The sequence below is a fragment of the Aquila chrysaetos genome, chromosome 25, assembly GCF_900496995.4.
Source record: "Aquila chrysaetos chrysaetos chromosome 25, bAquChr1.4, whole genome shotgun sequence".
In the NCBI taxonomy this organism is placed as follows: Eukaryota; Metazoa; Chordata; class Aves; order Accipitriformes; family Accipitridae; genus Aquila; species Aquila chrysaetos.
Window position 1 is genome coordinate 3,729,671 of NC_044028.1, and position 14,492 is coordinate 3,744,162.

General features: G+C 45.4%; 1 protein-coding gene across 8 annotated transcripts; it reads left to right on the forward strand.

Moving 5' to 3' along the window:
• The first annotated feature begins 1,128 nt into the window (after positions 1 to 1,128).
• FLCN (folliculin) lies at positions 1,129 to 14,362 on the forward strand. Of its 8 annotated transcripts, none has more exons than XM_041120355.1 (12): positions 1,129 to 1,306; positions 2,233 to 2,523; positions 3,320 to 3,466; positions 4,145 to 4,366; positions 4,851 to 5,011; positions 5,787 to 5,878; positions 6,632 to 6,822; positions 8,035 to 8,148; positions 8,515 to 8,638; positions 9,012 to 9,143; positions 10,709 to 10,814; positions 11,609 to 14,362. In XM_041120355.1, the coding sequence occupies exons 2-12, from the start codon at positions 2,263 to 2,265 to the stop codon at positions 11,808 to 11,810; spliced, it is 1,752 nt and encodes a 583-aa protein (XP_040976289.1). In that variant the 5' UTR covers positions 1,129 to 1,306; positions 2,233 to 2,262; the 3' UTR covers positions 11,811 to 14,362. The 8 variants fall into 8 exon arrangements, with proteins under 8 accessions (XP_040976289.1, XP_040976295.1, XP_040976288.1 ...); XM_041120361.1 differs by lacking the exon at positions 1,129 to 1,306 and adding an exon at positions 1,333 to 1,427 and having other exon boundaries at positions 11,461 to 11,650; XM_041120354.1 differs by lacking the exon at positions 1,129 to 1,306 and adding an exon at positions 1,334 to 1,427.
• Positions 14,363 to 14,492: the final 130 nt, after the last annotated feature.

Genomic DNA, 14,492 nt, shown 5'->3' on the forward strand with positions numbered 1-14,492 from the left:
TGCTAGTTGTCTGCTGCGTGTGGCAGTGCCCTCTGCTCAGGAGTTGTTCAAGCTGTTCTGGTGGATTCTCGGAGCTCTCCTGAGCTCTCTCGAGTAGAAATCGTAGTTCTTTTTGTGCCAACAGCGTGCCTTCCTTGGGAAGTGCTGCTACAGGTCTTTGACCGAGATGGGCTCCAGGATTAGCTGGACTTTGGATCAAATGCTTCCATTCATATCTGATCTTTGTGTTACAATAATTGTCCGTCTTGCTGACCATCTGAGTATTGTTTTCTTTAGAGGCATAATTATTAGTCCATGCATGGCTGCTTGGATCCAGAGGCATATATTGTAGTGGTATCAGTGATAGCTGGTCTTTCTTGGGATTTAAGTACAAGTGTTACTCAGCTGAATGATCTATGCTGTTATCTTGTGGAAGATTTACTGCTTTTGTTCAGCCTCGGATATTTAAAACTCAAATGTAAAGGGCGGGGGGGGGGGGCAATCCAGTACTATATTTGAAGCCTGAAAGGATTAATAGTTCACATGGACTTTGGTTTATCTATCATGGTTTTCTAGAGATGAATAATCCTCTAATAAAACTTGATACCCTAAAGAAAAACTGAAGTAGTTTAATGGAGAGGGGATCTCTACTGAAGAGCGTAGAACTGGCTTGTGTAACTCCCAGTGTCTGCTCCCTTCCTTCACCCTTCTAACCTGGGCTTTACCTGTGTAAATCTCGTGCTACAACTGCTTTATAAACGGAGTGGGGAACGAGAATACTTCACGGAAGCCTTCCTCTGCCCTAATCTCACATTCTAAGTAGTTTAAGGAATTAAAGCAGATGATGGCTGCCGCCCGTCCTTGCACTCAGTGTCTTTAACGGAGAACTGGGGCCCAGCCTGCTGTGGGGCAGACGGGAGGGGAAAAGGGGCTCTGCGGGACCCGGTTACGACCCCGCTTCCACCGCCCGGGACCCGCCGACCCCGGCCCCGCCGCCCCAGCCCGGGCGCTGGCGGCCGCTTCGCCTCAGCAGGGCCCCGCCCGCGCACGGCGCCTGCGCACGGCCCGCCCCGCGTCCCCTCTCGGAGGCCGCCGGTCACGTGACCCGCCATGCGGCCCGCACTACTTGGCGGGGGAAGGGGGGGTGGTGGTGTGGAGCGGAGCCCGCTCCCGGTGCAGCGCCCGCGGGGTCGTAGGCGGCGGCTCGTCCCCTCTCGGATCTCGAGGCTGCGACAACGTTGTCCGGTATCTGCGGTGGGGCAGGGGATAGCGAGGGAAGGAAGGAGGCGTCTCCCGGATCTTCTCAACTCCCCCCTCTGGTCTAGAGGTAATAGCTCTGCCCAGCCACTGTGGACAGGGCGGCCGTGGGCCGAGTCACTGCCGCACCCGGGGGGGGGGGGGAGCGGACTCCTCGGGAGAGCGGCGGGAAGGACCGGCTCGGTACGGCGGTACGAACGGCCGCCTCCTCCTCCTCCTCCCTCTCTCCCGCTTTCTCCTCCGTCTTCTTGCCGCTCCCTGTCGGCGGCGGGTGGGCAGCCGGGAAGCTGTCTGCCCCTCTTCTCCCCCCCCCCCCCCCAGCTGCCGGTAGGGATGGTACGGGCCGGTGGGTCAGTCTGTGTCAGGCGCCCGCTGACACGGGACGGGCCGGGACGGGCCGGGGCGGGGGAGCCCGGAGCCGCGGTGAGCTGGGACCGGGCCGCGGGCGTCCGGGTACGGGGAGCCTGGGCTGGGCCGGGCCGGGCCGGTCTCGGAGCCGGGAGGTTGGGGCCCGGAAGGGGAGGCCGGCCTGGGTCCGGGTCCGGCTGGGCCTGAGGCGTTCGGGTCTGGGGGCGCTGAGCAGGGCCGGTCCCGACCCGTTGCGGCCTGAGGCCTCTGGGGAAGCTGCGCCGGGCTCGGCAGGGAGGTCTGGTCTGTCAGACCCCAGCCTGTCCCTGTGAGGCCGGAGGTGTCCGGGCACGGGGAGGGGGGGTCCGGCCCGGTCCCGTTCCACCGCCGTGGGACCTGCGATGTACCCGGCTCAGAGTCAGGGACCCGGGCACGGGGGGATCGATCTGCTCTAGTCCCGTCCCACCAGGGCACGAAGGCTCGGTCCTTCTTCAGGGCACTGCGTGGTGGAGTTGTGCTGGTCGCTTAGGCTAAGCGTAAGGCCAGCCACTCCTGGAAGGATACAGAGCAGGACTGGCACCAGTCGGGCCTAAGAGATGCTTTAATATCTGCTGTGCTGATAGTGTGTGCTTTCTCCCTTGCCTGCAGGAGGCCTGGCGCATGTGCTGAGCTCTCACTATGAATGCTATTGTTGCCCTCTGCCATTTTTGTGAGCTCCACGGTCCTCGCACCCTCTTTTGTACTGAGGTTCTACATTCACCGCTTCCCCAAGGCGCGAGCAGTGGGGACATCTCTGGGCAGAATGAGCAGGCAGAGGAGGAGGAAGGTGGTATTCAGATGAGCAGCCGGATCCGCTCGCACAGCCCAGCAGAAGGTGCCAGCGCTGATTCCAGCAGCCCAGGGCCAAAGAAGTCAGACATGTGTGAGGCAAGTGTGAAGGTCTGCGTGCAGACATCAGTGGTCCTTGGCTTAACTAAAGGGCTCTTGGAATCTCTAAGGCAAATTGAATGGTTTAAGAGAGGGGGAAAAAAAAAAAGTGAAGTGTACTTGTTTTGTATGTGACTGCTAGTACCAGAAGACCTCTAAGTCCTCATGAACTGTAATGATCCATGACAAGAGGATGAAGGAACTGTTGTGGAGTGTATAGACCTTGACAAGATGGTGTCTTGAGGTCTCTTTAAGCCCTGTGATCTGTTATTCCCTTGTGGCTGAGAAGTGCTTTCCTCATCCTTGAAGAGCACTTACTTTGTTAGATTAGGTTTCGTCATTTATTAGTAGTAATTTTAAGAACAGTATTGATTAGGAAACAAAAAAAAATGCAAAAGCAATTAAAACGATAGAGAAAATATATGTTCTCTGTTGTTCTCACACTTGTCTACTATTAGTACTTGTTCTGAGGTATTTGTGATTTACTTTCCTTTAGGTTATGGCCAGTTTTATTAGGCCAGTTGGTTTCACAGCTGCTGTTAACCAAATTTTACCGCTTGTAGAGCCAGCACCAAGTTCACAATCAAATTAAATAGTGAAAAATGAGCATAAGAGTAGGGGAAGTGTATCGCACAGAGTTCTGTGTGAGGAGCTGGGTTCAAATCCTGACCCTGACTCATATTTCTTGTCTTCTAAGTATTTGAGTAAGTAACGTTTTCCTACGTTTTGAAGGGAATGTGCAGAGGCCTTTGGAAACCTTAGATAACTGCATGCTCATTTATGGCTGGATTTGCTTTTCTATCTTCAGGGTTGCCGCTCTCTTGCAGGAGGACATCCTGGATATGTCAGCCACGACAAAGAAACTTCAATCAAGTACGTCAGTCACCAACACCCAAACCACCCCCAGCTGTTCAGCATCGTGCGCCAGGCCTGTGTTCGCAGTCTGAGCTGTGAGGTAACTGCCTTGGGAGTACAGGGAGAAAACCTGTTTATGGCCTTATGTATTGTTTCAAATCCAAGATGGTGCTTTGCTGATCCTGGTTGCTCTGTGCAGCCTGAAACAAGGAGGGAATGGAGGTGGAAAGACAGACACACACAAGTCTGTTCATTCTGGGATTGGTGGTAATTTTTAAGATTGATCTTTGATAACCTTGGGGGTTCCTTCCTCTCAGCTTGCGAGACCAAAAATTTCCCTTTCCTTTTTTTTGCTCCTATGTGTTTATTGTTTTTCTTTGTAAGATAAACTGTTTTTGTAAAAACATTGGAATCTGTTGTTTAGTGCCAAGAAATACTTGATCTTTGTAGACCATTAACATTCAGCATCTCATGGAAGTGAAGGGAGAATCTTACAGATTGATCATGTGTCAGGTTCATCAAAATCCCTTGTGGATTCTTAACAGTATCGTAGTTGAATAGAGCTGAATTCTTAAAATACAGTTAAATTGACGTTTTTGTAGTGTTTGTAGGGTACCTCTGGAGATCTGTTTGACCCTGGGTTTTGGATAGTAGCCTAAAAGAGGCTTGTTTTATTCACCAAGTATGTGTTAAAGAGCAGGAAGCTTTGTTCAGTTTATTATTGTTTCAGCTGCATGATGTGCTTAACTACTTCGGTGTATATGTCCCTCCCCTTCAGGTCTGCCCAGGACGTGAAGGCCCTATTTTTTTCGGAGATGAACAGCATGGTTTTGTGTTCAGCCACACCTTCTTTATCAAAGACAGCCTGGCTCGAGGTTTCCAGCGCTGGTACAGCATCATCACTATCATGATGGACCGGATTTACCTCATCAACTCCTGGCCTTTCTTGTTGGGAAAAATCAGAGGCATCATTGATGAGCTTCAGGGCAAAGCACTTAAGGTAGGTCAGTGCACAGAGTCCATTTGACTCAACGATAGTAAAACTTTATGGTAGTTGATTTACAGCCGAGTCAAAAAGCTGATCCAGTTCTTTGCAGCCAGGGTGGTCATTAAGGTTGACGCAAGGGATAAGAGGATGGTGTGAATTGGGGGGTGTAGGAGAGAAGGGTGCCTCTCTCATTTTAAACCATTCATAACACTTTTCGCAGACCTAGCTGCTAGACAGTAGCTCTGTTAGAAATTTAAGTGACTAAAGTTGTGAAGGACAATGGTTTTGGAGCACAAGTGTTACTTAATGATAATTTTAGTCAATCGAAGAATAAGATGTCCCTTCCCTCTCTTTTCCCATAATTTACAATGTATTTTGGATGATGGTCTGTGACGCTGCCTTTTCACTTCGTATTTTTGTTGCGTTTTTTGGCTCAGCTTTAGGTAAGCATTTTATCTTTTTCAGTCTCTTATACTGCTCTTCTTCTGTGGTGTAGGTGTTTGAAGCAGAGCAGTATGGGTGCCCTCAGCGTGCCCAGCGGATGAACACAGCCTTCACTCCCTTCCTGCACCAGCGGAACGGCAATGCAGCCCGCTCCTTAACGTCACTGACCAACGATGAAAACTTGTGGGCATGTTTGCATACTTCCTTTGCTTGGTAATGCCACTTGTGTATCTAGCTTCTACAGCTCCGTCATGAAGAGAATATTGTCATATTCTGAAAGGGTGGAAATGTGATTTGAGTGTTTGGGTATTTTTTCTTGACCTAGTAAGTTGGACTTTGCTATGTAGTCTCTGAATGGGAAGGAGCTAAGCACAGAAAGACAGCAGCCTGTTGATGCCTTTAGGACAAAAAAAAATTTCTTGTTGCTGTGAAGTAAACCTACTAATGTGGCTGCTAATGGAAGCCATGTGTATCTAGATGGAAGGGCTTTACAGTATAAAAGTAAGTATGGAAGAAAGCAAGAAAAGATGCTCCTACGCCCAGTGTGTTGTGTGTCGGATCCACACTTGAAATACAGTGGTTGTTCACCTGGAAGTGCCTGTGTATTGTGACAGGCAGTGTGGGAGGTGCAGCCATTTAGCACAGTAGTACGTCTGTGGGAGTCCAGTTGCTCCAGTGCCTGACTTGCTCATCCAACTTCCCTGGAAAGATGCCACAGAGAGGGTTGCAACACTGGCATGTGACTTGGATGGGGAACAAGTATGTTGCACAAAGTAATTGCAAAATGGTAGGCCTTTCGGTGACTTGGAGTGGCAGTGGTTGTGAGATATGTTGATAGTTACCACACCAAGGAAAGCATAGTGATGTGTTGAAAGGAGACAGAAATTGGTTGGTGGTTGAATTTTTTGTTGACCTCATCGCACCAAGTTTTTTGCACCTAGCAAGCAGGCTTAATGAATGCTATTTCTCTTTCTTTCAATGTCTCCAGGCTTTTGAAAGCTTGCGGTAGCCGACTTACAGAGAAGCTTCTGGAAGGAGCACCAACAGAAGACACCCTCGTTCAGATGGAAAAACTTGCAGGTGAGATAGACGTTTCCAGAGCTGGAAAACCCTCTGAGAATGCTTTGGATAGTAAAACACCAAGTCTTTTCATCAGCATCATAAGCACAGCCATCTCTCATCAACTTGACCCTAGTGATAGTCTCTGCAGTAGCTGATGCACTCTCCCATAAGGAGATGACTCTGACATGAATGTGAAATCAAGGCCCTTGGCCTCGTAGGCTCTCTGCACACACGTGGTGTTTGTTACTTGAGTAGCAATGTTGCATCATCATGATTATTGTTCTCTCTGGCTGAGTTGGCCCTCCCAGTGAATCTCTACAGCCAGAAGAATTTGCAGTCACAACATATGGACTTCTTGCTCCTTTTTCTACAAAACTTCTGTAATATAAAGGACCATAATTTTTTCTTGCATTGAATTATTTTATTAATCCATTTAGACTAGAATCTACAAAACCTGCCTCAAAGCTTTGGCCATGACCTTTAAAACACGGATATAGAACACGTAGCTGGTCAAAAGATGTGACTTTGTGTTCTGTAGGAGATGAAAATTCCTTCTTGACCCTTCAGTGGTTATCTTATGTCTGAACTAATAAACTTCATTAACACTTCAGGTGTGTCTGTGATGCTAGTACTTTCAGTTACTGTGTTCTGAACTCTGTCTTCCCACAAACAGCCAAAATCGATTGGCTGCAGCATGTGTAGGCACTTGTAAGGCAGTTCCCATTCCTAGAGAGCAGCAATTTTTATAACCACTCTGCCTTTTTTTGCTAGATCTGAAAGAAGAGTCGGAAGGCTGGGATGGTTCTGAGGAAGAAGAGAAGCCTTCTTCCCAGCCAGATGTTGTGGAAGGGCAGGAACTATCTAAATGCTCACCTGAAACTTCTCTGATGCCAGATTGCAATAGCTGGAATGTAGCTCATAGAAGGTTGTCTGTCTTTCGCTCTCTCAGGCATATGAGACAGGTAAGAGAGGAGCAGTTACTCTGATGCTGCACTCAAAAGCTAACAACCTCTTTTCTCCTGATAATGTTTTTTGAAAAGATACATTTATTTCCCGCAGTCTGCACTTCTTTGCTGGTTCTGTGTTCAACACAGTGCCTGCACAGCTAGTAGCACGGTGTTAACTGCGTCTCTGAGGACGCTCCCTTCCTCTGAGATCACATGGGCCTCTAGTGATCATCGGTCATGTGGGATGGGATCATATGATTTCTCTCAAATGCTGCACTTTTCATCTTCCCAAGAGCAGCGACAGTAGTTTAATACAGAGTTTGTGCAGCATCTTCAAAGCCAAGTATTATTTGCCTAAACCAAAAGTGTTTCAGAGGGAAAAAAAATCCTTGACAAACAAAACAAATGGTTGTGTACAGATCTAGCTTTTATCTAGTGCTTCGAGTTACCTGACTGAGGGGGAAGGTTCAGTGCATTTGACCCGCAGTCTGTTTTCACACCAGCTTGTTTTCCTGGACGCTCCTGACAAATACCTGCTTTATGTCTTTAGCCTCCTTTTGTTCTACTGTCTCCCAATTTAGAATGCTTGAAGCTATTGAACTACATCACTGTATTGCAAGTGTGTGCCTTTGGAGGCTTGTGTGAGAACATTGTTTCATCTTCTGTGCCTGAATCACTATTGTGAACATAACCCAGATCAGAGAAATGCCTGAAAGTTGTTGTCATCTAATAGAAGTTGTTCGGTCCCGTTCCAAACAGGCCCGTGTCCATCTTAACAAAACCGTTAATTTGGCCAGCAAGTGGGCTGATTGATGCAGTCTAGCCAGAGCACTGAAGAATCTGGAGCAACCTAGAAATGAAACTGTTGTTCTCTTAGTGTGCTTGATAGTGAACTGGATCATTGATTAGGCATGTTGGCAAAGTGGTACTTTGCTGCTGTTTGTTCTTGAAACCAGAGATGGGGGTGCATATCGCTCTGCCATGACAGTCGGATGCCTTTCGTACCTGTCGAAGAAATACTCGATCTTGGTGCTGTGGTTTAGAGCTATTACTCTGTGCACGAGACCTGCTAAATTTTCGTGTTTGTTTCTGTTGTTCAGTTCTAGCCATTTTCTTAGGTGGCACTCATGTATTTCACAGGGCAAACTGGACATTTCACTAATTTTCATAATCAATGCAGAATGTTTTTTGTTTCTTTTTTTTTTTTTTTTTTTTTTTCTCCTCCAGGTTCTTGGGGCATCAGCATTCCGCATGCTGGCTTGGCATGTTCTGATGGGGAACCAGGTTATCTGGAAAGCTCGAGACATGGATCTTGTCCAATCTGCTTTTGATGTGCTACGGGTAGAAACCTTTTCCTTTGTTTCCTGTCTGCATATTTTTACATATATTTCTGTAGTAGCCCAGGCTGTCTCTGACATGTAATCTTTTGGAGAATGTGTGTTAAATGATGTGGTTTGGGGCAGGGAGACAAACAAACAAAAAAACCCCAAAACAAACCTAAAAAAAACCCCAACCTTTGGATGTCTTCATTGTCCTCAGCAACTGCATAGTCTTTCAAGCTGAGTAACATACTTCTGATCCCCAAAATCAGGAGCATCTGCCTGAGCAGTTCTCCAAGTCTTGACTGGCCGTGGAAGTCAGGGAGAAAATGGTACTTTACTGGTTTAGCTCCAGTGTTTCTCTTGACATGTTTCCTTCCTTCTTTAGACTATGCTGCCTGTTGGTTGTGTGCGGATCATCCCCTACAGTGACCAGTATGAAGAGGCGTATCGGTGTAACTTCCTAGGGCTTAGCCCACACGTCCAAATCCCATCCCACATATTATCATCTGGTAAGAACCTGTTGTAGAACCCTCTTCTTTCCCTATCATCTTATGTTAAAGGACACAAGATGACTTTTTTTTTTTTTTTTAAATTAAGTATTGGCAGGTAGTCTAACAATGCTGCATGAACCAAAACCTGTACCGCTTAATTTTTTTTTTTTTTCCCTATACCCTTGCCTGCGCAGTAGTTGAAAGGTGTGACACCTGCTTTAAGCACTGATCATACTATAGCTGACAGTCCTGGTGCCTGTGGAGGAAACATTAATGCTGGGCCAAATATTGTAAGCTGACAGAGCTGTGCTTTCTCGGAGCAGGGTGTGTAGCTGTATTTTAAAATCTGGGCTCGTACAGTTCATGTTCTTTTGGGCTCTTGTTGCTCTAGAGTTTGCGGTCCTTGTGGAAGTTCGCACTGCTACCCGGTCCAGTCTCTACCCAACTCTGTTTGATGATGAGCAGTCCCTCAACAAGTATGAGTTTGTTGTCACCAGTGGTAGCCCTGTTGCAGCAGATCGAGGTGGGTGATTTGAAAGCAGAAAGAACCCATATCACTGAGGTTAAAAGATCATCTTTAACTGTTTTTTTTATGCTGTTCATGTACTGGCCCTTAAGGAAGTCTGAATAGAACTGGGTTACTGTTACTTGAGGTCTGTTTAATTATAAAGGGCTTGCTTTACCGGATCAGCATTTTGCTTATTAATTTTCAGAAATGAGTAACAAATTCTGTAATGTGTATAGTAGCAATTATGGGGAAATTCTTCTGTAACCCACAATGAATGTTTTCTATCCTGGAATACTTGTGTGTTTATTTTGAATATGTCTGGCTTATAAGGACTGTGACATTACTCATCTCCTGTGTTCCACTTGATAGACAAGTATGACTGATACAGAAATGCCTAGGTTTTTTTTTTTTTTTTTTGCCTACTTTGTTCAAGGACTTGAGCACTTGCACCTAGGTGTGATTTGAGTCAGGCCCATCAGTCTCATGTTTTCTGGAAAGTCTTCATTTAGATGAATTGGCCTCATTGACTGTCTCAAAACACTTGGCAGGTCACTAATTATTTCTGCTCTGTCCTCTGAACGTACAGGTGCAATGCAAAGCAGAGACTTACTCTCTCTGTAGTGTTCTTTCTGTTGTAGATCCCACATGTATAATTACAGTATTCTACTTTCCATCCAACCAGTGGCATGTCCAGAATCTTCTGGACAAAAATAGTCACTGAAAGGTCTTTTCTCCATCACAGCATCAAACTTATTAGGCCACAGACTGCTGGGAAAATAGCCTCCTAGCGAATTCCAAAAAGCAGTCCGGGAAAGGAATGCCTTGGGTTGGTTGTCCGTTTGTTTTTATACTATATCCTGGAACTGCCCTTAACAAGAGGAACATTAAATCAAGAGTAAGTGGAGACTTTGAAGTTGAGGTTTTATATTTTTATATATATGAATGTATGTTGTACAAGGCATGAAGATTTTTCATAACTTTGTATTGTTTAGTGAGCTTTTGATATGGGACTAGAAACAACAAAATCTAAACAACTTCAGTTTAAAAGTGGGTCTGAAGAAAACAAAGGTCCCTGAACCTGTGTGCAGATCCCAGGATCCTTCACAAAATTCCATGTTGCTTCTTGGGTCAGGTGTTTTTCTAGTGGGATGGTCTTTAGCTCCTCTTCCATTGAAATTAAATCAAGGCAGGCCACCGGGGGGTATATTTTTTCACCTTGTAGAATAGGTAGGTTTCTTCCTGACTCGAGGAATATTATTGTCTGTGACTAATCAAGCCAAATTCTGTGTTGAAATTGGCTGTGCTGTTACTAATAGTGTAGCTTTCTGCATATAGAGCAAGCTGCATTAATGCACCAGACCAAAGTACTATGAAACATGAGTGAAGGCTAGTGCTCTTGAACAGAGTAAGAGGTAGAACAAATGTGTATTCTTGTCTGTAATTCCAGCAGGTATTCAGGCCCAGGTCACAGAATAAATGGACTAGTCCTTGCTAACGATTACTAGTAAGGGTGTGAGCAGGTAACCTATAACATGTGTGTCCTCTTTCTCACCCATTTTCCCCTCTTCCTGATCTTGTAGTTGGCCCAACAATCTTGAACAAGATCGAAGCTGCCCTGACCAACCAGAACCTTTCTGTAGATGTTGTGGATCAGTGCCTTGTTTGCCTGAAGGAGGAATGGATGAAGTAAGTACAACTACATTGCTTTCAGAGAAAACAGCTTTGGCACTAATCCTGGAACGTTTACAGCAGAGTACAGGACAAACTTGCAGTCAAGTAACTTCTGCTGTAGTATTGACAGTAGTTGGCTTTGCTGTTGGGAGCTAAGAATATCAAAGTCCTTCTACTCTAGTCCTGACTCTCTTTTTGGCTTTCAGCAGTTCTTAACCTTTACGCTTCAGTTCACACATCTGTAGGTTACCTACATGACAATACTTGTCTGCCTTACATACATTATGAGGATTAAGTATGCAAATACATCTATGCCTGTCAATGCGCGCTATATTCCAGTACAGATAACATGCCAAACAGATGTCATGGTTGCACCTTCAGGCACTACATTTCAAAGGTGCAAGTAGTTATAAAGGAAGACCAGATAGTCGTGTGAAATAATTCATGGAACATTACAATTTTGTGAATTTACCTGAAGGCCAGACAGGCACTAGGTGTGTCTCCCAGGGAGATTCTCAGTTGTCACAATTAATTGTTTTACTTTCCGCTAGAATGAAAAAACAAACTAAAACTATGCATATTACTACTGAAAATGAGTAAGCCCCCTAACTAATCCCCCCTTTTCTTGTACTCTTCTTCCCCCCACCTTCTTCATTCAAAGCATGAGAGTAGGTTCCATGGAATATTGTTTGAAGCTTTTATTAACATTTAGTTGCAATAGGTACCAAGAGAAGCTACAGCTACTGCTCACTCCTGTTTGATGCATGCAAGTCCATTGGAGTAGTGACAGGAGTTTCTTGTTTCTGCAGTAAAGTGAAGGTCCTCTTTAAATTCACTAAAGTGGACAGCAGACCCAAGGAGGATACCCAAAAACTGCTGAGCATTCTGGGAGCTGCAGAGGAGGACAATGTCAAGCTTCTCAAGTTCTGGATGACTGGCCTGAGCAAGACATACAAGTCCCACCTGATGTCAACAGTTCGCAGCCCAACGTCCTCAGAGTCCCGGAACTAAAGGGTGCCCAACCTCACTTGCTGCCTTCAGATAATCGCAGGGAACCCAGAGTTACCACTGCTGAGCCTGCAGCATGTGCATTAGGCGGATAGTGAAACTTCATCACTATTCTTCTGGTCCTCAAACTAACTTGAAGAGTGACTCAAGTCTTTTCTAATTGCTGTGAGACTGGATTAATAAGTGCTAATAAATAATGCTGCTGTCTGTCCTGAAACTCAGCTCTAAATCTAGACCTCCACACTCAAGACTAAAATACAGCAACACTCAAAGAATCAGCGGGAATTAAGATGCCCTACTGTCATCATTAAGCATTATGGTGTGGCAGTAGACCTCGGTTTTAGATTTCATTGGCAAGACTCGGATACCTGTGACAACGTCCAGAACTCCTGAGAGTGGATATAGTTAATCTCTCCGAATCCCACATAAATCTCCTAAATGTGCAAGAGAAGAACCAAAAATAAGTGACACGTCACAGGGTATGGCTCACATGTAAATTACTTCGAACCACTTTATGCTCGGATTTAAGAAGAGACTATTTTCTGCTGTAGCATAAGTCAGGATATCCTATCAGAGTCCTGTCACTCCACTTTATTTATTTATATCTTAACTTGAGACAGTTTCAGCATTTGCTTTGGAAATCTTGTCTGGGAGGGAGAATTGTAATATAAGAAGTCTCAAAATGCAGCCTGCTTGCCTCTCTAGAGGGTAAAATACTCGCCTTGTTTTGCCTGTGGTTGCAAAACTTCCAGGTAATGAAGATAACCTCACCAGGATAAGGTTGCTGGTGTTCCTTTGTCTTCAGAAATAGTTTTCTAGCTTCGTAATTAAATTAAGCAGAAAAGATCCAACCTGTAGGTGCTCCCTTCTTATATAACTCTAGAGTAGCCATTTTTGCTTAATAGTTCATGGAAACATTGGTGCATTTTTTTAATTACCTAAACAGATATTCCTTATCTGTATTGTAAGGAATTACTGTTTCTGTTGTGAAGTCTTTGTCTTTTTTTTTTTTTTTTCTGGATCATTATTGGGAAAACTTGACGTTACTATAGACATTTTTAACAAGCTAGAGGCAGGTTTTACCAGGTGACCTTCTACACTCATTCAAACAAGACTCAAGCTCAGAGGGGATGTTCCAACTTGTCATGAGTTCTGTTCTTATATATAAAATATGCAGGTTGATTTTTGTCTGGAACATCTGTAAAATGGCGACAGGCATTAAATCTCATTAAGAGCTATTTTTGTAAAATGGACAAAGCCTAGTTTTGTGTTGATTTTCAATGTGTGTGTGTGTTGGGGTGGGGGAAGCAGCAGTTGATCCACAAGGTAATTCCTGCATCTTAGCCTTGATCTGATTTACAGAATTTAACAGGTCTTTTCCTCTTAACTTTGTATCTATTAGTTTCTTGTACATATGGAGCAAGAGATGCTCAGATACGTTAATTGAAAATGCTTGACTGGACATAAACAACTGCAGGATATTCAAACTGCAAACAGATGCTTGGAAAAAGGCATTACTCTGTTACTTCAAAAACTAACCACTCATTTAATTTCAGGGTTCACAAAAAGGCTTGCATTTCCCAACTGTCAGTAAGGAAACATGAGACAAAAGAGGTGCTCAAGCTCTGTCCACAGGAAAGGAAGCTTTGAATAATATATGCATCTTGCTTCCTCTGTGCTGGGTGCTAGTCATGAGGGAAGAACAAAGCCCACTGCCAGTGGGATAAAAGTGACAAAAGTAATTAGAAAAGCATGGGCTAGTAAATCAGAATTTCCAGTGCTAGGTCGGTGCTTGCTCTTGTGGCTGCCTTATATGTGATCCTAGTGCTCTTCATTCTTCTACTGGAAAGCTATTCTGGTCCAATTCAGAGCTGTGTAACACAACAGGTAAGACATTATTTGGCATTTAGACCTTCTTGACTGCTGAACTGTTTCTGTTTAAGAATAGCTCTCCCAAGCAATCCTAACACTAAAACCTAGTCTCTATCTAACCCGCAGTTGGTGCATAAGCACCCGTTAGAAAAGCCCATGTTTCTGAACAGAGGTGTGGTTTCTTCCAAAACAGTGATCGCAAGGTCAAGCTTGAGGTTTCACCCTCTTCTTCCATGTGCCTGTGTGAGCGGTCAGTTGTACGCAGTGTTCTGGTCCGAAACAGAGCTGTGTCACAGACAGCCAGGCTCTGGGTAACATACAGTTTTTGAGCCAGGTCAAGGGAACCACTAACTTAACACGTGTAAAATACCCACAGGAAAGAAGGGGGAGAGTTGCTGAAGTCTGTGAACCCAGGGCTCCTGCGTAGCCTAAAACCAGATGTGCTTGCCTGCCAGAACAGATCTATATGTGGGATTACCAAATAACTGTCTGGGCAAGTTCCCGCAGCTCGCAGATTAGGCCGCAGGCGCTCCTTTTGCCGTCGGCGATAGCTGGAATGTGCACGCTCCTCTTAGCACTACTTAATTAACAAAAAAGCCTGTCTGCAGCCATCTTTCACCACCCTCCTTCCCTCTAAACGGTACGCCTTAAAGACAAACTGATTAAAGCAGGATCTTTCTTTATTCTGGCATGATTTCCTTTTCTGCGTGGCCGAGCAGCGTATACCTGGGAGGGAGGTGGGAGCGGTGAGCGCCGCAGCTGCAGGCTGACAGAGCAGAGACCCAGGGTCTCTGGTTGAGCTGCACTTAGAGC